The sequence below is a fragment of the Cladophialophora immunda genome (genome assembly GCF_000835495.1).
Source record: "Cladophialophora immunda strain CBS 83496 unplaced genomic scaffold supercont1.3, whole genome shotgun sequence".
Classification (NCBI taxonomy): domain Eukaryota; kingdom Fungi; phylum Ascomycota; class Eurotiomycetes; order Chaetothyriales; family Herpotrichiellaceae; genus Cladophialophora; species Cladophialophora immunda.
The window spans coordinates 5253874-5278674 of record NW_015622543.1 but is presented as its reverse complement, the minus strand read 5'-3'; the positions used below and the strand labels follow the sequence as shown (position 1 = coordinate 5278674).

The window sequence follows — 24801 nt, the reverse complement described above, 5'->3', positions numbered from 1 at the left end:
GGAAGTTCGGAGTCCTGTCAGTCAAGGGGGACTTTGAGCCATGCGTGGGAATGACTTTGTGTTGTATCTTGATACCCTATGGGTGGCTCTTTGATTTCTGGGTGGAAGGTCTTTCTTTCCAAATGCCAGCAGATGTTGAATAGTAAGCGGACTTGGTATGGTTGACGCCGTATTTCTTCTTCGACGTCCTTGGGCGGGTTGACTGTCAGTTCGTGGTTTCTCCGTCATGCTTCAGAATAATCCACACTTTTGAGCGGCATTGAGTATCGCTGGTATCCTCTCTTTTTCTCTGCCTAGCAATGCAAATATCTTCTGACAGTAATTGGACCCAACGGAGATTCGTGCTTCTTTGGCACCATCTTCATGCGATCAGTCTTGTGAGCATATACGAGAGCCGTCTGATCCTCGTCAGATACTGGCAATGTTGCCTTCCATGGGCTCTGGGAGGAAACAAGCCAGATCTCATTCAACGAGATATTTCAACTCTTCAGGCCCGACACGCGGATGATCGAGGGATCGGGAAGGATCTGGTGCCTGGCAGGCCTTGGGAGAGGGTGGAGCGAGCGAGGCTGGACATTGGGGTCCTTGAAGGGGCATGATCAGCTTTCCTCCTGAAGGATGGTTCCATGGTTCATGCCAACTAGCAACGGTCGAGAACTTCGATTGTTGAAGAGAGATCGCCAATCTGCCGATTCGTCGATGTGGGAGTTGGTGAAAGCTAGTTGAGTTGCATACGTATGCATTGCTCTGAACCCTTTGGCCTGCGCCCTGAGCCCTGAGATAGCGCAGGAGGAGCTGCCGAGCTGCCCCTCGTACCTTCTTACTAGTGAGAAAACTATGGCATCATACCCACGACGCACCTGGCGCATCCCTCTTCGCACCCTCCACTACTTCAACAAACCCCCTCAAAAAGGGTCGCCGACGTGGCCACACCGACACAACCTGCGCCAGACACAAGCAGCATCTACAACGTTCCCGAACCGGTTTCACCTCGCCGGTTCCTCCTATTTCACCCTATAGATTTCCTTGGTCTCAGCAAGAATCCGTTACGCTGCTTTCGAGATCCGCCCTCCCTGTAATTCCTCCGACTTGGGTCCGCCCCCGAACCCCTCAATCCTTCTCTTTCAGCTTCAATCGAACCTGTTTCAGCCTCAGTCCCACTGCCCGATTGCCTGACTCCTACGCATGGTCAAAACGGCGTCGGCACCACCGTGACCATCCGACGATTCTGACCTCCTTCAACGACACCAAACATGGTGCACATATCGCTTCCTCGAGGCCTGAGCCAACTTGGAGGAATAAAACACAAGGACAAAGATCAGGGTGCGAGTGGTTCTGCGGGCAATGGAAATGGCAGCAGACGGCCTAGTCCCCCAGGACTTGGGAGTAACAACAACAGCACCGTGGCCCTAGTTGATCAAAAACCACTTATCCTCAAAGTCTATGTCATCAAGGTATTTGTCCTCCTGTCGGAATCGACTTAGGCAGCCGCTCACCGTCTCTGCAGGCGAGAAATCTGGCACCAAAAGACAGATCTGGCACCTCCGACCCTGTACGTTTGTAACCCCCTCCCTTGCAAGCCAGAGTATCCTTAACAATCTTCATAGTACCTTGTGGTTACCCTCGGCAATGCGAAGCAGTCTACACCCTCGATCGCAAAGACTCTCAATCCGGAATGGAAGATATGCTTCGATATGCCTTTGACAGGCGTTCCCCTACTTGAATGCATGTGCTGGGACAAAGACCGCTTCGGTAAAGATTATATGGGCGAGTTTGATATCCCGATCGAGGATATCTTCCCCAATGGGCAGATACAGACCCAGCCTAAATGGTACAGGCTGAACTCGCGGAGACCAGCATCGAAGAAACAGAGCAACGTGTCTGGAGAGGTGTACATGCAGTTCTCTCTTGTCGACTCTGCGAATCCATCTGCTAGCCCGGATGAGATTCGGAAAAAGTTCCAAGCATATCTCGGAGCTGAGGAAGAAGACGACGAATTGTCCCGTGTCTCCTCCAATATAGATGAACTAGCGGCAGACGATGACTTTGATGAGCTTGACGAAGATCAAGAGGAATCCGTCACCGAGACCGAATCCCCGCAGAAACCGGAAACTGCTGATAAGAAAGCCAAGAAGAAACGACTTGCACGTCTCCGTCGCCGATCGATTGCGGCAAGAGCTTACAATTTCCTTTCAGAGGACAATGATGTCAATGGCATTATTTTCTTGGAGATTGTCAAGATCAACGATCTACCACCTGAACGGAATATGACCCGAACTTCCTTCGATATGGACCCCTTCGTGGTTACTGCATTAGGTCGCAAGATCCTCCGAACAAAAGTGGTTCGGCATAATCTGAACCCGGTTTATAATGAGAAGATGGTCTTTCAGGTCAAACGCAATGAGGTTGGCTTCTCCTTCACATTCAGCGTGATTGATCGAGACAGCTTGTCGGGCAACGATTTCGTGGCTTCGACATCATTCCCCCTGCAGAAAATGATCCAGTCCGCTCCCAAGGAGGATCCAGAAACTGGTCTCTATGACCTTCCCGAGCCACCAGAATATTCGCCGGCAATGCAGCAAAAGGGCAGATTCCGCATACCCTTGTCACGCACCACGTCAGCCAATAGTTTAACAAAGATGTCGAGACCCGGGTTGAAAAAAGACGACTCTCAGATATCGCTGTCCAGCACGAATAACAGCACGAGTAGTGACGACGCCAGTCGGCCTCCACCACCTACCAGTATGCCGTCCGACAATAACGGAAATAATTTGAAGTTGCCCGCCGGCATTGACCCCCTACCAGCTCAGCCGGCAGAAGACCCGACCATGATCCCGTACGTGATTCCATTGGAATTGAAAAACAAGGAACGATGGGAAGACAAGCATAGTCCGGAGCTCCACATTCGCGGGCGATACCTGTCCTACAAGGCGCTGAGGCAACAGTTCTGGAGAGCAATGTTGAAGCAGTATGACGCAGATGACAGTAAGCGGATCAGCAAGATCGAATTCACCACAATGCTTGATACGCTAGGCTCGACTCTGAAAGAATCAACGATTGACAGCTTCTTCAGGAGATTTGCCGCCGAAAACGAAGATGTTGGGGAGGTGGATTTGACCTTTGACCAAGCAGTCATGTGTCTGGAGGAACAATTGCAGAAGAGCAGCCAAAAGAAGTCCCAACTGGAGAAGATCAAGAGCGCCGAAATATTTTCGACACACAAAGATATCATTCCCCCCAAGGTTAGCAACAACGATGAAGTACCAAGCATTACACAAGAACCCACTGGCGCTGCGGGTGAGGAAGGGAAATTGCTCGGAAATGACCTTGCGGATGAAGGAGACGAAGAGCACGTAATCGAGATCCGGGAGTGTCCAATATGCCACCAGCCGAAACTGAACAAGCGCACCGAGGCCGACATTATAACGCACATTGCCACTTGTGCCAGCTCGGACTGGAGACAAGTCAACAACCTGGTGATGGGCGGTTTCGTGACCCAAAGCCAAGCTCAGCGGAAGTGGTACTCCAAGGTCATCACCAAGATCAGCTACGGAGGCTATAAGCTGGGCGCTAACAGCGCCAATATTCTTGTTCAAGACCGGATCACGGGGCAGATCAACGAAGAACGAATGTCTGTATACGTTCGCATTGGCATCCGCTTGCTCTATAAAGGATTGGGCGCTGGCGAAATGGAAAAGAAACGAATCAAAAAGATGCTACGGTCGTTATCAATCAAACAGGGCAAGAAGTTTGATGACCCAGCCTCGGTGGCCCAAATTCCTGGATTTATTGCCTTCCACCAGCTCGACATGTCGGAAGTGCTGCTGCCAACTTCCGACTTCCGGAATTTCAACGAATTCTTCTACCGAGCCTTGAAACCAAACGCTCGGCCTTGCAGTGCACCGGACCGACATGAAATTATCGTCTCTCCCGCAGATTGTCGGTCCGTTGTGTTCAATACAATTGATGATGCGACACGAATCTGGGTCAAAGGCAGAGATTACTCGCTTGAGAAATTATTTGGCGAGGCGTATCCATTGGAAGCGAAACGATACAAAGGTGGCAGCATGGGTATTTTCAGACTTGCGCCTCAAGATTATCATCGTTTCCACATTCCTGTCGACGGTACCTTGGGAACCCCGAAGGCTATCGAGGGTGAATACTATACGGTCAATCCCATGGCCATACGATCGGCACTGGATGTCTATGGCGAAAATATCAGGGTGTTGGTACCCATCGATTCTGTTGCGCACGGCAGGATCATGTACGTCTGCATCGGTGCCATGATGGTCGGATCCACCGTTATTACTCGGAAACCAGGGGAGCGGGTCAAACGAGCTGAAGAGCTTGGATATTTCAAATTTGGCGGCAGCACCATCCTCTTGTTCTTCGAACCGGGGAAAATGGTGTATGATGGAGACCTGGTCGACAACAGCACTGGAGCTCTGGAGACATTGGTAGGTTTTACCTTCACAAGATTGCATTCTACGTGTGACGGTCACTGACGCTCTACTCCTCAGCTCCGTGCCGGTATGTCCATTGGACACTCGCCGAACGTCGAGCCACACCGGCCGGATATGAAGAAAGACGAGAGCAGTATTACCATGGAGGATAGGCAGGAAGCCAGGCGGCGAATTGAGGGCAGCATTGCGCCTGACATGGACAACTATGGTATAACACCTCCAGACATAGAGTCAGGCGATGCAATGAGCTCACTGCATCCGGCAAATGTCTCATAACAACTACCCTGGACGACGAGATGAATGTACGATCAACCAAGACGGAGCGTCAGAATCGAGGACGACCTGCTCGAGTTGGACCAAATGCATATGCAATGCCGGGCATGGGAAACAAGGTATTCATCTAAATGTTAGGCTTGGAAACTGCGAAACACTGGCGAAGCCTTCAACACTCGTTGCTTAGGTTCCAATATATCGTGCTTGCTCTACTATATCACGAAAGAAGCAAAACCACAACGCGCGACAACATCCGCTAGTCCGAGCTCAAAGACGTTGAACCAGGCCCGAATCCACTATACAGATTGTGGAAGGGGTGTGCTCTTCATCATTAACGGTGAGTCCCTAGCTTTCTAATTTCTTACACATTCTACGCAAAGACGTCTTCGGCGTTTTTCCTCATGACCTTGTCTGCCTTGTCTCCGGGAAAGAATTGCAATAAAGCACCGTCCAGGACTGCCCTCGCTGCGACAAGTGCATCGCCAGGGGTGAACGGATAGTCCGTTCCGTACAGTATGCGTTGGGCATCTGGCATCACCAGCAGCAACATCTTCAAGTGGTCCGGATACGGCGTGCCAGAAAGGTCAAAGTAGCACTGGCGCGCAAAGATGTCCTTGACCTCCTGTTCGGAAACCGCGATGACACCGGCATCTCGCCCCGTAGCCGAGGCCACTTGGACCATGAATGAGGACACAGCCGCAAAGCGTGCAATCAAGGGTGGGAGCACGGCACCAGCATGGGGGATTATGATTCGAATATCTGGATTCCGTTGAATTGTGCCGTTGAGGATTAGGGATACAATCGCCCTCGTCGTGTCGAAGGGGAATTCCAACATCGGATTTGGGAAGACAGGGATCGGGTGGTATGAAGGGACTGCTCTGCCGCCGTTTGGTGAAGTTGCTGGTACAGACGCTGCTTGCGCTTCCTCATGGCCTGCAGAGGCAGAAGACGGGCATAAATGACAACTGGTTGGATGGACGAAGACGACCGCTTTACGCTGATTCAGCTTGTCCCATACCGGCGCAAGAGACTTGTCTCCAGGGTAAATCCCAGCGGCATTGGACAGAATGACGAATCCGACGCACATCCTACCCTTCGCGAGCCCCGTCTGCTCACTCGACTTGTCATTCTGATCGAGGACGCGATCGATTTCAGCCAGCGTCCCCTCCACATCCGGCAGCGGCAGACTCGCGAAGAACCTGAACTTGTCCGGGTTCTCCCTGCAGATCCCCGCCAGGTCGTCGTTGGCTTCGCGCGTGATCTTGCGGTTCAGGTCGTCGTCGCCCTGAACCAAATACGTCCCTGGCGAAGTAATGCTCAGTATGGACGTGGAAATGCCCATCCTCTCCATGAACGAGAGGTGCGAAGAGGGGCTCCAGGCCGGTATGTACGGCATGCCGTCCGGGCGCTCGTGGTTGTGCGCGACGAGGCGGGCGCGATAGGACGGAGGAATGGCATGGGCGTGGACATCTATTTTCTCCATTTTCGTTTATCGTTTTCTCTCGTATTTCCGCGTGTAGGACTTCTTACAGGGCGAAAAGAGTTGCTTTTCATAAGAGACCAGAGAGTACTGTTCTACGCTGAACCAGTCGAGGGCTTTCCCTCCGGTTATATAACCCCGTTCTATGTATGCAAGGAGATGCCGGGGCAGATCCTACATGTTACACGAATAGTACAGCTTCTTCTTCTGCACCCTCGCAACGCGGGCCTGTTCTAGGAAGCGGCGAGGCGGGTGCCTTACATGGTGTCCTTCCATGCAAGCTGGGAGGGAAAGTGGGAAAATGCGGGACGTTGAGGTCCCGCATCGAGATAATCCACCACATTAACTTTGGCTATATAACGTGGACAGCCTTGTTCCTTGCGCTGGTGACGAGGCTTGGTTTCAGTACCTCGGTGTCCCGCAAAATGAGGAGCATCGAACTTTGAACTGAACTCTCCGCGAGGGCCGATTGACGTAGTCCGTCTGCGAGGAGATCGTATAGGTGGGTTTCTATTTGAGCCTTCACTATATCCGCGGGGTCTCATCTCTGTCTTTCTCTTAGCGTCTCTAGGATTGAGTTTCGTATTTCCGCCACGGATCCCTGCGTCGCACCGTTCGAGTAATCTCAGAGAGAGGTCTACACCTGCTCAACAATCACCGGTTCGCGCCTCGCGAGACTCTTCAATATCGCCTCGACCACCATGACCGCGCGCAACCCGTCTTCGGCAGGACAGTTCGGTTCTGCCTCACCACGCACTGCGGCGATGAGCTGTCTCAGCTGGCGGGACAAGGGCGGAGTGTCATCAATCTGCTCTTTCAGTGTGTCGTCTCTTGATAATGGAAAAGACCAGTTCTGCTCTTGAGACGTACGGTCGTCCTGGTGGAATCGTGTCCTTGAGATATGGTTTAGCAAGGTTCAGTAATTCTGTCTCAGAAAACACAACTAGCATGTTTCGTAACCAAGGACGCAAACATACAGTGCAGGAATTCCTACTGATCCTTTCGTGCCAAAGATCGTGAGGCATGTCTCGCCGGCGGCGGGGATGTGAGGGTTCTCCCCGGTCGCGGCTTCCCAAGCATGCGGCGACGTTGCAGTGCTGTTCGACGACCAACAGGTTAGCCATCAGGTTCCAGCTGGGGAGTGAGGAAGATTCCCTACTCGGAGAACAAGAAGGATCCCACCGCGCCACTGGCAAATTTCATAGTAGTAAGGACCGTCTCATCCACCGGGTGAGTTCTCTCTTTGACGCCTTCAACGGCATAGACCTCAACGATATCGCCCAGCAGGTATTGAAGGATGTCGATTTCGTGGATTGCGTTGTTCAAGACCTGCATGCTCGTCAACATAACGCGTAAGTGTCAGAGTGCCTTTTCAATTCTTAGAGACTTCATACAACTCCTCCCGAGCCTAGTTGTCGCCGCCAGTCGACGGCAAAGTATTCGGGTGGCTTGCGCATTGCCCATACTATTGGTTGATCAGTAACGACATCTTAAAGAGACCTGGCTCCGGTTTTGGAGATGCATAATTTTACCTCCATTGATGGCAACAATTCTCCCGAGGCGCCCTTCATCGATTGCCTTTTTGACAGCGATGGTGTAAGGGTTATGCCTTCGGTGATGACCGACCATGATGACAGCCTTCCCCAAAGGAGCCTCGCTGCGGGCCTTCAAGAGAGCGCGTCCTTCAGCACCCGTTGCGGTGAATGGCTTCTCGACCAGTACTGCTAGGCCTGCTACCACGAATTGTGTGGCCAAAGGTGCGTGCGTATGGTTCGGCGTGGCCAGAATGACTGCATCTGCCGAGATCTCTCCGGCTTCCAACGAAGCCAGGAAGTCAGGCACCACTCGAAAACATGGGCAGTGGTGCTGACTTGCAAGCTCAGAGCCGACCACATCGGGATCGCTATGTTGGTCAATACTATAAGCTAGGGGACTGTTGACTGACACGTGCGGCAGGAGTTGGCTTACATGATTGCCACAAGCTCTGCTCCAAGTTTATCAACTCCGTTCATGTCTCAGGGTATTTGCAGACTCACCAGCTTCCGGTTCCTCGACCACATGCTGCAAATGCCTCTTCCCTATAAGACCACTTGCTCCTGCGACAACCTTTGTCTTGTCAGAGACATGCAGGGTACACGGGCCACTCGGAGCAAACTCACAATCTTGACTGGTGGTTTTGGAGGCTCACGCCGTCCTTCTGATTCCATGACGACAATTTGACGCACTGATCCTTTGCAAGTGGACAATAGAAGCAGAGAACGGTAGTCGTTGTAATGTCAAGAGAAGATGCCGTGCCTTTCTTGTAGCAGAAGTCCCAGCGCGGAAAAGAACTTATCCGACGACAGACTCTCCTTCGATCCACTTCCGAAAACAAAACGTGACTAGTTCTTTGGAGGCCGTAGTGCCACCCAAGGGAGCTGTCAATATATCAACACCTCCTGAACCTCTTCCGACGTCCAATACCGCTGTATGCAAGCAGGGGGAAGAGACCCATCGATAGTCGCTCCTGAAGCCCCTCAGCCTTGCCAAGCACCCTGGCTCGGATAAGCTTCCCTTCCGGTACAGCCGAGGTTGTACCGAAGTTGAATGGCATGGCATGACACCGTCACGACCGACTCTGCGTGTGACATTCATCTTGACTTCATTCACGATTTGAATCCATCACTTCTGTCATTGTCCTTGTCCAAAAGCCGTCTCTTTTTGGTCGTGTTGCTGCATATATTTGTTGTTATCTCCTTCACTTGTTGTTCTGCTTTGGTTTGAGTGGAGGATGGAGGGGAAGAAGGTGGTAGTCGTGGGCGCTGGCCCCGTCGGGTCACTGGCAGCGCTCTATGCCTCTTCTCGTGGGGCTGTGGTCGAGATATACGAGCTGCGTGATGGTATGATCATCCCCTGGACAACCCGGACTCATAGCCCTCTCCATGCCTGATGATAGGAGCACCGTGAGAGGCACGCCCTTCATGGGCGGACCCGTCGATCTCGAGCTCGCCTTCTCCCTTCTCCCTCGGTCGTGTGCCCTGAATCATCGCATGGCCTTCGTCTTGAAGCTAATCAATAACGTCTCTTCCTAGATCTCCGCAATGTTGACACTACACCTCTGAATTTCACAAAGTCCATCAATCTTGCCCTATCCGAGCGGGGAATCAACGCCATCCGGTCAACAGGCAGTGCCGGTCTGCTCGACAAGATCCTGGCGCGGACGATCCGCATGTATGGCCGAATGCTCCATCTTCGTTCCTCCAGCGGCGCTTTACTTCAGCAGTCCCAAGCATATGATGTTCACGATCGGTTCCAGCGCTCCGTCGACCGCGGAGAGCTCAACAAGGTTCTCCTCGACCATCTGGACTCGCTACCAAATGTCAAGTTCTTCTTCCAGCACAAGATGACAGGCGCGGATTTCCGGAAGAAGAAAGCTTGGTTCGAGGCCACGGACAAAAACAGTACCGCTCCGTCAGACCGTCCCAAGGAGATCGAGGTGTCCTTCGATTTCTGCATCGGCGCCGATGGTGCCCATTCTTCCACGAGGCATCATATGATGAAGTTTGCCCGCATGGACTATTCTCAAATATATATAGACTGCTTGTGGTGCGAGTTCACCATGCCCCCGACCAAGGAGGGAGCCTTCGCGATGCCCCCCACTTACTTGCATATCTGGCCGGCGGGCAGTTTCATGTTCATCGCCCTCCCCAACCTCGACAAGACTTTTGTGTGCACGCTCTTTGGCCCTGTTGAGCTATTCACCAAACTTGAGAATGGGACGGATGAAGAGCTGATCTCGACTTTCGACAAGTATTTCCCGGGAGTCACCACATTTATCCCGCCTGCCGACCTGGTGGCCCAGTTCAAGCGCAACCCACACCTGCCGCTGATCAACATCAAGTGTTCACCCCACCATTTCGGGGACAGTGTCGTCATCGTGGGTGACGCTGCCAATGCGATGGTCCCATTCTATGGTCAGGGGATGAATGCAGGATTGGAATCGGTCCGTGTGTTGTTCTCCAAGCTTGACCAAACCCCGAACAGAGCGGAGGCCCTTGCTCAATATAGCGCCGAACGAACGGAGGATGCGCATGTCATCGCAGACTTGGCATTGGCAAATTACATCGAGATGCGATCTTCCGTTACGTCTCCTCTGTACAAACTGCGCAAGTACATTGAGGAGAGGCTCGACAAGTATGTCCCTAGCTTGGGTTGGGCAACCCAATATTCAAGAGTCAGCTTCAGCAATATGAGATACAGCGAGGTCATCAAGAGATCAAAGAGCCAGAAGCGAATACTCACTACGGTTCTGCTCGCTGTGACAGGAACGGGCGTGGTTGGCTCGGTGGCAGGCGTTTGGTTGTTGTGGACGAGGTTCCGGCATCAAAAGATGTTTGGTCTTCCGTGGTCTGGCAGGTGATCTGCTCCGAGAGCAATTCACTGTCTCTGCACAGGTCAAAAGTTTGCAGGAACTAGACCGTCGTCAGCAGAAATTCAAGTTTGGCCAAACCAGTCTGCCTCTGCTCAGTGTGCCTTCGATTCCGTCACCCACGAACACCTTATCCAGAGTTATCTTTCTTGTCTTGAATCTGGTCACCGTCCACAATATCTCCTCACATCAAGATGGCAAGAGTCTCTATCTCCGTTCGTGGCGGTTTCGCTCGCCCCAGACGACGACACGTTCCACCAAACGCATTCTCCGGGCCTCGAGTCATCCGTCGTCATGAGAAATTCGCCGTCCCACATCGTGTACGTGGTTCTCATCCTCAGGATCCGCTGCCGTGACCGACTGACCGTGTTTTAGATTCTCTTCAGCGGTCGCACTCGTCGCAGGCGCCAGATCAGAGCCCAAAACGCGAGCAGCAACCCCAAGCTGACCCTGTGCACGCTCCCGGTTGAACTTCAGCTCAAGATCATGGACCACCTCGACAAGCCATCCCGAATCGCCCTGGGCCTGACCAGCAAACACTTTGCCGACGTCACTCGGCTCTCCAAGACGGATCTCACCGACCGCCCGTGTCTGGTTCGCTGGTGCACCCCCGGCCCATGCAGCGAGCGACGCTACACCCAACACATTTCCGACCGACGCATCTTGATGCTGCAACTCAAGACTTGGTTCCCGCGCAGCCAACGCCTCTGCTGGGTCTGCCTCAAGTACACGCCGATCAAAGGCCACAAATGGCACTTCACCGCCCGCGTCAACACCCTCGACGGCAACCACATCGACCTCGCCTTCCTCAACAAGAGGCCGGTGACAAGAGTCTGGGCGCACGCGCGCTGCATGAACCTCAACGGTCTGACCAACGGCCGCGACCTGGGCAAGTGGGCCGTGAGGACGGCTGGGGCGGCTGGCGGCCTGGACACCTATCACACGGTGTTCAGCGGCCGCCTCCGCCCAGCCGGGCTGGAGGTGTACGAGCACTAGAGGGGTGTTTTGTGTTGTGTTGTGTTGTGTTGGGGGGCTCACGCTGGCACATCGAGGAAGATGTGGGAACGAGAGCAACGGCATACTGCAAGTGAGAAAATGCGTTGTGGCAAGAGTCGGCTGAGGCCGTGGGTCTCTTTCCTTACAAGAGACAGAAATGAGAGAACAGAGCTTCATTTCCATGACATTTCAACGTTGTTTACTTCGTGGCCGCACCGCGCATGCATCGTGTAGACCGCGAGCGAGCCAGCGGTTTGCAAGCCAGGTCGACGTCCTGTCCTGGCTATCAGCGCGAACCCGATGCATCGTCTATCGCTGATCCTGGAGTCGATGGTCTCGACGTCCGTTCCTTGTCCATCTTGTCTGCCCCCTCGCCCCTTTTTCGACCCCAGGTTCGCGTCTTGCTCACCATGCATGACAAAGGAGGCACCGGGCTGGACAAGCAGGTTCGACGCTGCTTTCAACAACGGCGAGTGTCTTGTCTGACTGACGTTCCGTCCTTTGCTTGCACGTCGCCCGTCCTTTGTGTTCTATGGCCCTTGAGTCGTCTGCCCTCGTTATTTTCTCTGTCCATGCGTCACAGTCGGCGTCCTGCGCGGGGACATCGGTTGGAACATCGCATATCGACATCGACATCGACATCGCATGATATTGATGACGTCCAGGATAGATGCTCTTCATGCATCGACCTGGCTCCATCCCCAGACTTTCGTATGCGACATCCCGCTCTTGGCAAGATAGACCAGGTTGGCTCCCCGTCTATATCTATCTGACTTCCAAAAAGGGCTTCCATACAGTCATCATATATCCGAGTTGTTGGATCAAATCGAAACCAAAGGAACGAGATTCTCTTAGCCAGGCCAACCAAATAGGCGGCAGTATCATCATATCATTGCCGTACCCAAAATAAAGACCGGCGCCCGTCGCTAATACTGATGACAGTGGCTCTCCTTGTAGTTATATGAACCTCAGTTTCAGCCTCGCCAATGTCTGGCATCATGGCCCTCAGACGTGTCCTAACCCAATACCCTCTAAGAGAAAAGCTCTACTTCGTTCTCCTTCTCCCCATCCTGATCCCTTCCTCCATCTACTCCACTGAGATCCTTCTCACCTCTCCCTTCCAACAATCGCCTCTCCATTCTCACCGGCTTGAACTGATGCCAGCAGTCGGGCGCCTCCAAGACATACCGGTTCATGGCCTCTCGAAATCTTCTTTTATATTCTCGGGGGGATGTCACTGTTGGCCTGTTCTTGTTTCCGCCACGGACTGGGACAAGGCCACGATCTTTGATCCAACTTTCGAGTTTCTTGTCCCATGTATAAGTGCGTATACAGTCAATGATACCCACGACAAGCTCTTTCCGATTCTCGTCGATGGCGACCATGAGCGAATAGTCCATGACGTTTTGGCGCGCAAGGAATAGGGTGTCGTTGTGGACAGAGGACCTCAAAAGTTTCTTGCTATGCTCGCGAGCAAAGAGGGGTGATTCATAGATGAATTCCACCATGTTCTCGTCCAGCAAAACCTCGCCCTTTTCGCCTGTGGCGTTCATCTTGCGGTTTCGCATGCTTCCCTTCAAGTCAAAGATGCGTGTCGGGACGCGATCATAGAACAGATTCTCCATCACGAGTAGAAACCAATTATACTCGAGACCTGTGGCAGAATTTTTCACAATGATCTGGTAGAAGCCAAACATCTTCGCAATCACCGAGGGCAACTCGTGGAAGAAGGCCTCGGACATGATTTGGAAGTAGTTCGGCGCGAACTTGAGGAAGGACTGCGTTTCGATGGGTGACAAGGACTTCAAGATGAACCGATCATCCAGGGTTTTCAAGAAGAGGGACCTGGTCTTGCCACCCTTGGAATCCCATTTCAGGCATCTTGAGAGTGATTCGACAAATCGATCGGCGACGCCACATTTCCTGCGCACGGCATCAAATTGCTCGGCGAAGAAGATCTTGCAAAGCATCTTTGCCGGCCCTTCTTGGAATTGGTATTTGAGGTGAGTCCCTGTCTTGCGAAGGAGCGAATGCATGACTTCGGATTGCAGGTCGTCGGCGTGGTCGTGGCCACTGAACTCATGCATTACGTCCTCTTGCGGAGCGCGGTTCTGCATGTTTTGAAGCATAGTCGTGTAATCATGGGAATCTAACGCAAAGGCAATGATAGAACTTGGCTCGTCCTCGCGCACAATAATGTCGCAATCGGCGAAGATGTGCTCAGATGCTCCCAGAGGATATTCCAGATTGGTCCAACCGCTCGAAGACCGCTCAGCCCAGAAATTTGTTAGCATCTTCATCAGCGAGGTCCGCTCATGCTTGGGCAATTCCTTGAGATCAATGTCTTCTTGAGACATCCGCATGAGGTCTTCGGGCGAGTCTGGCAGAAAGATCTCTTCCTCGGCTTCATCAATATCACTCTGTTCCTCAGCTTCCGAAGGCGCATGGCTTGAAGGTGGAACGTCAGTGTCGTTCTCCGCAGTGTCGGTTGCCGGCTCTTCCACATGAAGCCCAGTCCCGCCTTCCTCTGGTGATCCAATCGCGGCCATGCCTTCGGCGGTGCCTGAGGTCTTGCCTGTCTCCTCCAGCAGAGGTTCATCATCCTTGCCAAAGATATCATCGGAATCACCTCGTTCATTCACAGCCACATCGACGTCCTTAAAGACCTCCACGATGGGTTTCGATGCTGCCAGAGGATACACTCTCGATTGCATATTCCTTGCAGCGCGTAGTCTTCTCTCACGGATCCGCTCTCGCTCGAACTCGCGACTGAGCTGCTCAAAGTGTTTGGCAAGGTTGGAGACCCTAGACTCTTTCCGGTTCGTGACCGCTCGCGGGATCAGCGACTGACCTTTTGAGAACGTCTTATTCTTCAAGTGTGAAAAGCCCAGTCGTTCAGAGAGCTTTTTCTCGGGGATGTTTAGATCGGCATCGCTGCTATGAGCAGATAGTGCCGGACTCTGCTTAGGAAAGCCGTTCATCGCATTGACGGCCGACAAAGTACTCGGAGTTGTCTGCGCAGCGGATGAGCGAAGTGCGGCAGAGCCAGCAGGCTGCGAGTGAGCTCGAGCGAGCGCCGGTGAGGATTTCCCATCTATCCGCCTCCGCAGCACATTGGTTGGAGAGGCGCCATGGCCGCCATTCTGAGGCAGATCTATTGGCTGGGTCTGTTGAGATGAGACAACGATCTCTGGTGTTTCTGGTGATATTTCGACTTTGTCAGAGATGGAACTGCCGATTCCATTTCCACAAGTTTCGTCATTACCGGTGTGATCCAGGGTGGAAATCAATGAATTCTGCGGGGTCATATCTTCTGCAGCAAGGATCGCCTGTTGGGCTGGAGATGCTACCGCCAGATCGAGGTGTTTCACATCTTCAACATTGCGGGGGCCATCCAAAACGGAAGGGAGGCTCTGCACATCCGACTTGGTGACCTCTGGCACCGCTGAGATGCCAATGTCTTCTGCAGGGCTAGTGGCATGTTCCTCAAGTACGCTTTGAAGAAAGCTCTGTGTTTTCTCGGGTGAAAGCTTACTGGGTCGCCGCCCCTCAGTTGGTGTCTCTCCAGCCTCCCTTTTCTCGTCAACGATCTCTTCCGTTGGAGGCGTGGTCGTTCCTTCATCATCGGACTTCAAAGATGAGACCGAGACGTCGCGATCAAGGAAGATCTTCTTAAGTTGAAGGGTCGCAAGTCGGTGAATATCTGTTTCCGAAGGGAAGTAATTTCTTTCGAAATCTGCAAACGAATCGTCCCATTCGGACACCTTTTCTTGCGTAGCCCGCAGAACAGCGTTAAGCGGGATTGTCTCCCAGTATCTCGTATTCGTATATCGTTCTTGAAGCTGTTTAATCAGGCTTGCATGTTCTTCATTGGCTTTCTTCGTCAGTCGTTCAATCTCCGTGCGACACGCGTCGGCTGTTTCTGGCAAGACAGCCTCTGCATTAATGTTCTTCAGACGAAGCTTGACAGACACCATAAACTTCGTGATGCGATGCTCCAAGCGTGTGTAAAAGTCATTGCGGAACTTCAAGTCGTTGTCGATTTTCCAGGTAAGCCTCATCCTTGGCACAATGATCTCGAGGAGATCGATTGGATCGTAATGAACTCGAAGGGCAAAGTCCTTGTACCCAAAGAATCGGAAATGATCTCTATGCAGATCATGCGGGCAGATACCGGCCCGGGCGTGGAGATCTGCACTCCAGAATGAGAGTTCCAGATACTTTCCAAACGAGTACTTCCAGGTACTTGTGGACATTGGAGTAACAGTGGTCTCTACACCGCAGATCTTGCATTGGCTCCACATCAAAATCACATCCTGGAAGCCACGCATCTTGGAGGGATATGGTTGTACGAATACTGTGATCTGCGCTTCGCCGTGAACGTACTGACGATGATGTTCATGCATTTTCTTTTCGCAGGCGTCGGAAGGGCAGATGTCATTGGCCCGGTAGCAAAGATCCTCAACGTATTGCCCAAGAGTACAATCCGCCTCGAATTCGGCTTCGGTCTCATGTTCGTTGTAGAAACTAAAGGCAAGGAGATCTGGGCCAGAACAGGGAACAGATGTCTCTGTGGAAACTAGACTGAACAAAACGACAATGTTCTGGTGAGCGAAGGGGTCGAAGAGATTGCGGTTTCCGGAGAGGTAGGTCTCCCACTGTTTTTTCTGGCTTTCGTAGTTGTAGACTGCCTTGTCATACTCAGCGTCGTGTACCGCGTGAATGATCTCGCGAACCTTCTTGCCGGCCCCAGCAAGAGGTCTATGCACCATCTCTGGCTGGATCAAGGTGAACTTGGAGGTCTTGCCCTTATCTTCCATGGTCTGTTCAGCCGAGAGATCCTGATCACGAAGCCGCTTAAGATACGCCACGCGTCTTTCCAACTCTCTCGCACGCATGAGAAGATATGGCTGCATGAATTTGACGAATGGCGAGGCCGAAAGGATGCGGGTTTCATGCTTGAGGACCAGGTCTTCATAAAACGTAGGCACAGGTATGTCATCTGGTATGTGTGCAGAATCTGCGCTATCCGTCCTGACTGCCTGAGCAAAACGGACTTCTTTTTCCAAAGCAATGATTTCGGCATTCGAGACGTTCCCGGCCTCGGCGACATGGCTGTCACCCTTTTCCGTATTCCCGTTGGCATCTTGCGACGGGCTTTCATTCTCTGTTATCGCAGTTTTCGCTTGGATATTGACTGTTGTCTCAGAGGCGTTTGCAGAAGATGCGCTCGGTATCAAGGCAAACTCATCCCTCATCAAACAAGTTTCGAGTTTCAAATTATAGACGACGTAAACCATGAATTCGGTGACGCGTTTGATCTTGGACAAGGTCTGCCGGTCGGCACCCCTGAGTGCAATTGTACACCCAAGCTGAGGTGGACAACCCGAGAGATATACGTATGTTTTCCTTCGCCCATCAGCCACGAAAGTCTTCACTTCAAAGGAATCGCAGCGCCCGAATGGATCTGACAAGGAGGTTAGCTTGTCCATAGAATGGACGACGCGGGCCTCCGTGCACCGCGATACAGCTTCGAGCACCGATGACTTTACATTGAAAATCGTCGTTATTTTGGCCTTTTCAAGTAGCTCAAGAGCGAGGCCAGATATGTTGCGCTGAGCTAACAGAACGTCTGGCTTCAGAGCGGCGATGCGGCCAACAAGATTGGCAAGATATTCCTTTTCTTGTCTGATGACCGGATCCAGACTCATAAAATGTTGTTCGTGCCTGGCATACTCAAGCGCGAAAGTGATGATTAAAATCTTGGGATTTGTGTGGGACCGAGCCATACTCTTCAAGGCCACATTTTTCGTGAAGATCAAGCCAGAGATGTATGCAGTGTCACCAGGTTTGCCTCCGGGTATCTTTTTCAGCTTGACGTAGTTGCGAATGTCTATGTCGTCTCCGCCCTGAACATCTGGGTCGACGTCGTCAGTCGCTTTGAGCAAGATCGGAATCAGAGCATCCTCCCAACTTTGGACTTTGGGTATGTTCGCATCTCTGAGAAGCTGCTGGAGCATTTTATGCACATGTTGGATACTTGCACGATTGAGCTCCATGGCTGGCGCGGCCATTCCGTGCATGGACGCACTTCGAATCATTCTCGATCGGCCTCGGTAGATACTTGCTGAATCGGCTAAACCGTCTTGCTGATCATCTTGATTCCCGGGAATAAGTATTTGCAATCGCTCCCTGGTTGTTCTGGGCGTGCCGCGATGTATACTGCTTGAAACACTAAGGTTCCGCTTCCGAGAACCTTTGAGTGCTTCAATGTTGCGAGAACTAATGACACTAACTTCGTCCGCTTCTTTTCCCAAGTTGAGAAATCCAGCGATACTCCGATCCCCGAGGCGAGAACGACCTTTGCGTACGGCTGCCAAGAGGCCACCTATCGCGCTCTTGTCGCTGTCAGGTTCGCTGCGGGACAATTTATCTTGGTTCAGGGCTTCGTTGATAGACTGGTCCTCCTCACTTGAAGGGTCATCTGAAAGATATTGTGCGAGATCCGGGTCAATGATGCTATCTCGATGGAAGGCTGAAGACTTGCCAGCTTTGAGCCCGTCCTCAGCAGCACGACGTTGGAAAGGTGCTCTGTCTTCATGGTAGGCTTTGAAATTGCGTATGTGCTGGTGCCTGGAGTGGTGTCTCTTGTGGCTGTGGCCAATAGAATGAGTGGCTTTCAAGGACCTGGAAGAGCTTGGCCGAGGGAGTGGTCGATCAGTCGTATCAAATTCCAGCACGGCGGAATTGCGGTTGGCTCCATCAAAAGCTCGTCGCACCGGAAAACTCATCGTGGGCGTCCTGGCCATCTGTTCCAAAGACTGCGAAGTGACCGAAGTATTGTCATCCTCAAATCGGGGGAGGCCGCGAGTAAACAGAGCGGGCTCGGGAGTTCGTGGCCGGGCAGTCGATTCCGTCAAAGCCAGATCCTCAGCCGAGTAATCAGAAGAGTCGTCGTCGTGGGAAGTGATGATTGATTCGCAAGGTTTGCAGACTCGAACGGCACTGTTGGATCCAAAATGACTCCCGCTGATGACAACTGTGCACTTGTTGTCAAAAATCTGACCGCACGTGCGACAATGGTGCTTTCGTCGGAATGTAGTGAATTGCTCGCCACAATGGAAGCAGTCTTTTGCATTCTCATCTCGCATCCAGAATTCCTTGCTCAACAACTTGCTGCGCAGCTTGCTGATCGGTCTTACTTGATGAGTGCGATTTATGACAATACTACGCGTCTCATCATCGAGATGATCCAGATTTGCACGCAACAGACCAGCAGAGACCGACGAATCCGATGAAGCCGTTCGAGAGGCGTAGAACCCCGGCAATCTTGACTGGCTTATTTTGGGAGCAAGTTTCTCGGACGGCCTCTGCTCCAAAGACGATAGCAGGGGTGATTTTAAGCCAGAGAGTTCATTAGGTTTACTTTGGGAGGATGACGATCCTTTCGTCGAGTTGACCGCATTTTCAGCCAAGAGGTCCAATGGGTTGGTATGCCTCTGCTGCGAAGGGATGTCCTGTCTGTTCGCCATCACTACACGAGCTGCTGGTCGCTCCGCCTGAGGGGATGCCAGCAAAGGCGGGCTGGCGACACCATCGACGTGGCTATAGTGACTGTGATTTGAGGCAGTTGATAGCCCTCGATCGTGGGAGGCGGTCATCCCCCTCGCACCCAGGAGGGGCGACGTTATCAGCTTGTTCCCCCTCTCAGAAAAAGAGGTCTCGGTTGCCTGCTTGGAGAGGGCTTTGCGCAGACTTTCGCTGTCTGCAGAAGCTGTTAAACTCCGTTCATGGGGAGACTCAAGCTCGAACGCTGAGCCAGCCCTCGAATGATTTGCCGAGCCGACAGCATGGATGTTGACCGAAGTGACCGAAGGGTCAGCAAGGTGAGAAGAAGGCTGGGGAGGGCCGGTGGGCGAGCGAAGAGCGGGAGTAGAAGGTATGGAGGGTTTCGAAATGCTAGTAGCCTTTGACGACGCCTTCGAGAGGGCCGCATCGGTTGGAACCGTGGCGTCTGAGGCTGTCAGGCGTGGCGACGGCGCCTTGGATGTGAGGCCAGAACTGACTTTCGAGCTGGCTCGATCATCTCCCACTGCAAGAGCAGATGATGCTTCTTGATGGTTCTCTTCGCCGTCCTTGGTGACACCCACGGTAGCCTTCAATTTGTTGTACAAGCCAGATATGCCTCCTTGTATTTCGCTTGCCAAAGACTTGTTCTCCGTTTGAGAGGAGGCGGTCGGGGGATCGGTGTAGTCGTTGAAGACCGTCAGGTGGTTTGACTGGGATGCCGCAGTATGGATGCTGTTGAGAGCGTGGTTGAGGGCATCTTGGTCAAGATCGTGAGACAAGGATGACTTAGAGTCTCGACGAGCTCTCCTTCCGAGGGGGAGGAAAATGGAGGAGGCGGAAGGGCTGTCCCTGTCCTTCTGGATGTCCTTGTCCTTGTCCGGTGGGATGGAAGCAGTGGAAGAAGGGGGCATGGTGTGAGGCTTTGTTGTCTAGTCGTTGGGCGTCAATCTGGAGGCCTTCCGCCCACATTCAGACGGTTATCGTGATGAGACTCGGACAGCGTCATGCTCGTGGACTCATCTCGAGGAAGGGTAACAGATATGCCCACGGTTGAGAAGATGTCTGCCACCATCAACAACAATGCATGCAGCGGCCTTGAGGCGTTGTATCGTGGATGTGAATGCGATCATTTCTCCACAGAAACATGGGACGAACCCGCAGGAGCCCGCTGTCTGCGCCACTTACTTCGTCCGACAAGGGATCACTTCAATTATCCGACCGCTAACGTCACTGCCTTGGCAGAGGGAGTCGCGTCGGAACGCGTCAAACCGCCCACCAGCAAGCGGGCACGGATGCGGCACCCCAAAACACTCACAACGAATAATGCGACTCATCCACCCAATCTTGTATATTCGAATGTATTGCTCTACCGGGGCCTATGGAATCCTCGAAGCCATGGCTGGCCGATTTCATCAAGTCCAGTCTTGATGCGTGGTTTGGCGAAGTCGAAGGATGCCACTCAGTCGAGTATCGATTCCAGAAAATTGACGATAAACTGAAAGCAAGTTACGGTGCGCCATGTCAAAAGACTGTGGTTCTCCTGAAGGTAAAGACGAGTCCGCGCAATTTGTCGAGCCTACATTGTTGACCCTTTGCATCAGCCGCCCAAACTTGGTACAACAGAACCACGGGGGGAGATATCAGACGGAATACACAAAATAGAGGCCATCTTCACCAAGGGCACCGCAGCTGAAATAACAGTTTCAGGTGCCCAGCATGGAGCACTCTTACACCTCGTCGATCCCGTCCTCCGAGTCACTCCCCATGTCAACCCACCGAAACCATTGCTAGAGATTGCAGCCTTCAAGATTTTGGATGAGACAGACCGGGTGGAACAAAGCTTTTCTTCAGGCTGTGCTGTCACTGAGGATCAAGATGTACGCGAAAGGATGTCCAAATATTGGGTCGTGAAAAGGCGCAACCGTGGTCTCTCAACACCGGCATCCTGCGGCAGTCCCGACTCTTTCAAGTCGCAGGTTGATATCAATACACGGGCAATCGAGGGGTTTGCAACCTCTGATGGCGATGCTGAGGATAATGAGCAAAATGTCTCTCAGCAACCATTCTGTACCCAAGTTCCAAATTGCCTCAGTAGTTGGAGCCTGACCATCCCGTCCGAGTCGACCTCTCGAAAAGCAAAAGACTCGGCCATCCCTAGCAACGAGGATCATTTTCTGCCGTCGCCCGATAATATCCAAGGACTAAGCGGCTCTGCAGACTGTTTCCGTTCAAAGCAGACACAGCAGCCTGCACCAAAAGCAGACTCTGGCACACCTACAGCGGAAAGCACTACGCCCCGTAACGAATCGCTATTGCTTCCATCCACGACAAGTGGCCAGGGATTGAGACCTGCGCCTAGGCCTCCCTCGCGCTCGGCAAACGCTAACCCATCGCGACTTCAGGTTACTCCTGTCATCACAACAGACAATGACAAAAGCAGTCCCGTGGAAGTGTCTGAGCTTGGAGGCAACATTCAAGAATCTCCTAAAAAGTCAGCGGACCACAACCAGGAAGAGCCACCCAGTCCATCCACAAAACTCAGTCCCGGAAACCGAGTTGTTGTCCCGCCATCGGCTGAAGAGCCTCATAAACCCTTTCAACGTTGGCGAAAGGAGGCGTCAGCATGCAGATATCTTCCCAGACACAGTCAAAAGATACCGCGACAACAAGCAAAATTGTTGGCTTCGCTTTTGGACTCCGGAGACAGTTGGCAGCCACCTCTTGTTGGTCGCACACAGAGGCCAGGAGAAGTGCCTCTACCCCTCCTCGTACAACTCTCGGACGCTGCAGATAAACACGCGAGCGATCCCGCACTGCGCTCGAAGAATGTAGAGCCTGAGATTTCACAAGATCCATGTCCAAGTCAAGATGGACAAGATCAAGCGCCGAAATCAGCCCATCCCAGCGAGGGGAATGAGAGCGATTCCGAGGAATTTGCCGAGTGGTCTCAGAGCCCCCCAACGCAACAGCGTCGAGCGACTAGATTACCTTCGAGCAGTCCTCCTCCAGACCTGACGACGCGACAGAAACGAACTTTACACCTCGCTGATAGTGGAGAAAAAGAAGAGATCGGAATGTCAAGTCTCCAGGAACCGTCACTCAGTAGCTCCGCCAGTCAGGAACGGGGTCTTGAAGCTCAATCAATGTTACATGATCATAGGCCTCTCTTTTTGGGACCAGGTTCACATCGGAATGCCGGTCCAAGATCTTCGGCCGAGGAGGCACCACATTCTCCCCAATTCCAGCATACTGATCTGAGTAACAAGAGCTCGTCCCAAGAGGACACGCCTTCCATGGTTGCAGAGCTATCAGATGGCTCCAGTTCAAAGAAAATACAAGTCACGAGGACGCCATACAGCAGCAAAGGCTCAAATTTGCCCAAGCTCCTTGCTTCGCGAATCACTTCGATCGTTTCCAAGAAAGGGGTCGATGATGGAAATCCTACTTCGACTTTCGTCCCCGGAACCTACTTTGAATCAAGCTCAGGAGTTGTTACTGCGATCGGAACTGCAGAACGAAGCATCGAGGCCGCACCGACGGGTGCGAGCTCAAATCCAACCCCGGACTCGGATCAAAATAGCCTCCTGATAGCAAACTTTGAACCACAAGTGGTTGACGTGAGGAAGCTGGAAGATGCCAACCTAGGCAAGGCCTCGAGTCCTAACCGCAATGCCAACTTGGACAATACACTTTCTTCAAGCGCGAGCTCGCAAAGAAAGATGGAGGCTCGTCCTGACCAGCGAGATCTGCCGAATTCCCGTGGTGATAGCGACGGCCCTGGCTCTCGACTCTGTAGCTCTGAGACGACGGGAGAAAAGGTTCTTGACGCCGACATGGCCGCTGGAGGACAAGACTGTGACATTGTGGCAGGAAACAGCCCAGGATCGCCCGAAAAAGCTGCTCCTGGAAATAGTGAAAAGGCTCGTGGAGAGGGCATGACTGAGACTCGCGAGGTGATTTCTATATCAGCAAAACGAAAACGAACAAATTCGGGAAGCGGTGACGTTCCGACCAAAAAGCAGCGGCAAGAGCAGGAAGTCACGAACCCCGATCCTGAAAACGTAGCGGTTACCAAGAGAACGGTAGAATATCGCGAGCAGCGACTACCGCAGGTTGACAGGCTCGAGGACTCTTTACGACGTCCTATTTCCCCGCCTCCAATAGCAACGGGTCGCACCAGCGAGGTTCCAGTGTGTGAGGAAAGGAGGCAGCGTCGCCTGGAGACCTCACGGACGATGGATAACCCCAAAGCGTCAACACGACATTCTCACCCGTCATCGATGGCAGACGACGACAGCAGTAGCGGTCCCATGCAACCCTCACCAAAGCAGGGGGGACGCCATCGACAGCTATTCTATACAATCAATGCACCGAGGCGGTCGTCGACACCGATCACCCGTCAGTCTAGCTACGGTGAAGTGGACAATGGCGAAGTCAGAGTCATGGCGGACGAGCCAGGCGCAGCTGACGGTGTGTTCGCAAGGTATCGGGCAGCATACCCGGACTATCAAGGGAACGCGGACGACTTCCTCAATTCGTACTGCTTTGTCAAGGAAATCTGGATCCGTGAGCCGTGGCCCAAGTCGATCCATCCCTCCCATCTGGACGATGCAGTCTTCCACCATTTTCATAGTTACCAGCCGTATGTAAGGACTGTAGGCACCGCAGCTGTGGGATTTGTTGAGTTCTTCCATGGCTTCATTGAAGACCCCAGCCACCACAAAAGGATTATCAGACCTTCTACGCTCGAAAGGCTTCCAAGTCGAGAAGGAACACTACGAAGGTCGACTCTCGATGAGGTCTCGATACATCAGCGAAGCCACATTTTGGCGGGCGCCCCGGTTCCGTCAATCGAGACAGCAAAAGTATTGACGGGAAAAGAAACGATTGCTCGACAGCAACGGCGGGTTAAGTGTCTCCCCGAAGCTGGAGAGCAGGCTGTCGAAGACCGCATTGACTCCATCGAAAGATGGCGTGAAGAGGCTGCTCACACCGCATCGCCCGGATTAGGAACGCCAGACGTTGAGAGGAGTCTTTGGCAACGGACGGCACTCAAGAACGAGTCTCCAGAGCCAGCGATGAAGACGTCTGTACCTACCACCACGCCCGAACCGCGGAAGCCCCCTGAACTATCAGCAGACCTATTTGTCAATCCACAAAAGCCTGTGGCCGAAGCCAGACCAGAATCGGTGACAGCTAATACGACCAGGAGCTCGTCGGTCCGGGTAAAGAAGCGAGCCTCAACACGGAGATTTTGGAGAGGGACAAGCACGGCCTTTACGACGTTCGAACAGCAGTATGCGAGGTTGGCTGGTGAGAAGAAGGGCTGGGCTTCGACCGAGACTGTCGGTGGTTCGTCGTCGGGGCAGAACAGGAAGAAGCAGGGCAGTGATGTCAGCGTTGTGGTTTGTTCGGGGAGATAGAAGCAGCACAATGGACTACAGGTGTACCTCGTGTAAATGATTGAGCGTTCCAGCCTGTGAACGTACTCGAAACAGCATTCGACCGTGGACCGTCGTCGCCAATGTCGAGGCGAATTCGGGCCAAATATCGTCCCGCGACGGTGCGCCGTTCAGCTACGCACGAAAGCCTCGGTTCCGCGCCTCACCAAG

The 24801-nt window shown here is 52.8% G+C and overlaps 7 protein-coding genes across 7 annotated transcripts; 4 read left to right on the top strand and 3 right to left on the bottom strand.

Moving 5' to 3' along the window:
• The first annotated feature begins 887 nt into the window (after nt 1-887).
• Nucleotides 888-6408, top strand: PV07_06192 (phosphatidylserine decarboxylase). The gene is made up of 4 exons (XM_016393147.1): nt 888-1454; nt 1508-1552; nt 1608-4457; nt 4521-6408. The coding sequence occupies exons 1-4, from the start codon at nt 1254-1256 to the stop codon at nt 4737-4739; spliced, it is 3315 nt and encodes a 1104-aa protein (XP_016250666.1). The 5' UTR covers nt 888-1253; the 3' UTR covers nt 4740-6408.
• PV07_06193 (uncharacterized protein) lies at nt 5107-6219 on the bottom strand (the record flags this gene model as incomplete). The annotated part of the gene is made up of 1 exon (XM_016393148.1): nt 5107-6219. One exon carries the CDS (start codon nt 6217-6219, stop codon nt 5107-5109), a length of 1113 nt encoding a protein of 370 aa, XP_016250667.1.
• Nucleotides 6409-6853: 445 nt separating the features above from the next.
• Nucleotides 6854-8474, bottom strand: PV07_06191 (uncharacterized protein; the record flags this gene model as incomplete). Its single annotated transcript, XM_016393146.1, has 8 exons — nt 8376-8474; nt 8253-8322; nt 8185-8200; nt 7749-8119; nt 7611-7681; nt 7376-7545; nt 7194-7313; nt 6854-7109 (listed from the first exon to the last, which is right to left on the bottom strand). Exons 1-8 carry the CDS (start codon nt 8421-8423, stop codon nt 6854-6856), a joined length of 1122 nt encoding a protein of 373 aa, XP_016250665.1. The 5' UTR covers nt 8424-8474.
• A 512-nt stretch (nt 8475-8986) lies between these two features.
• Nucleotides 8987-10615, top strand: PV07_06190 (uncharacterized protein; the record flags this gene model as incomplete). Its single annotated transcript, XM_016393145.1, has 2 exons — nt 8987-9095; nt 9288-10615. The coding sequence occupies 2 exons, from the start codon at nt 8987-8989 to the stop codon at nt 10613-10615; spliced, it is 1437 nt and encodes a 478-aa protein (XP_016250664.1).
• A 203-nt stretch (nt 10616-10818) lies between these two features.
• On the top strand, nt 10819-11620 carry PV07_06189 (uncharacterized protein; the record flags this gene model as incomplete). Its single annotated transcript, XM_016393144.1, has 2 exons — nt 10819-10944; nt 11000-11620. 2 exons carry the CDS (start codon nt 10819-10821, stop codon nt 11618-11620), a joined length of 747 nt encoding a protein of 248 aa, XP_016250663.1.
• A 784-nt stretch (nt 11621-12404) lies between these two features.
• On the bottom strand, nt 12405-20321 carry PV07_06188 (uncharacterized protein). The gene has a single exon (XM_016393143.1). It carries the CDS (start codon nt 20098-20100, stop codon nt 12652-12654), a length of 7449 nt encoding a protein of 2482 aa, XP_016250662.1. The 5' UTR covers nt 20101-20321; the 3' UTR covers nt 12405-12651.
• A 178-nt stretch (nt 20322-20499) lies between these two features.
• On the top strand, nt 20500-24688 carry PV07_06187 (uncharacterized protein). The gene is made up of 2 exons (XM_016393142.1): nt 20500-20735; nt 20791-24688. The coding sequence occupies exons 1-2, from the start codon at nt 20568-20570 to the stop codon at nt 24610-24612; spliced, it is 3990 nt and encodes a 1329-aa protein (XP_016250661.1). The 5' UTR covers nt 20500-20567; the 3' UTR covers nt 24613-24688.
• The last annotated feature ends 113 nt before the right edge of the window (nt 24689-24801 follow it).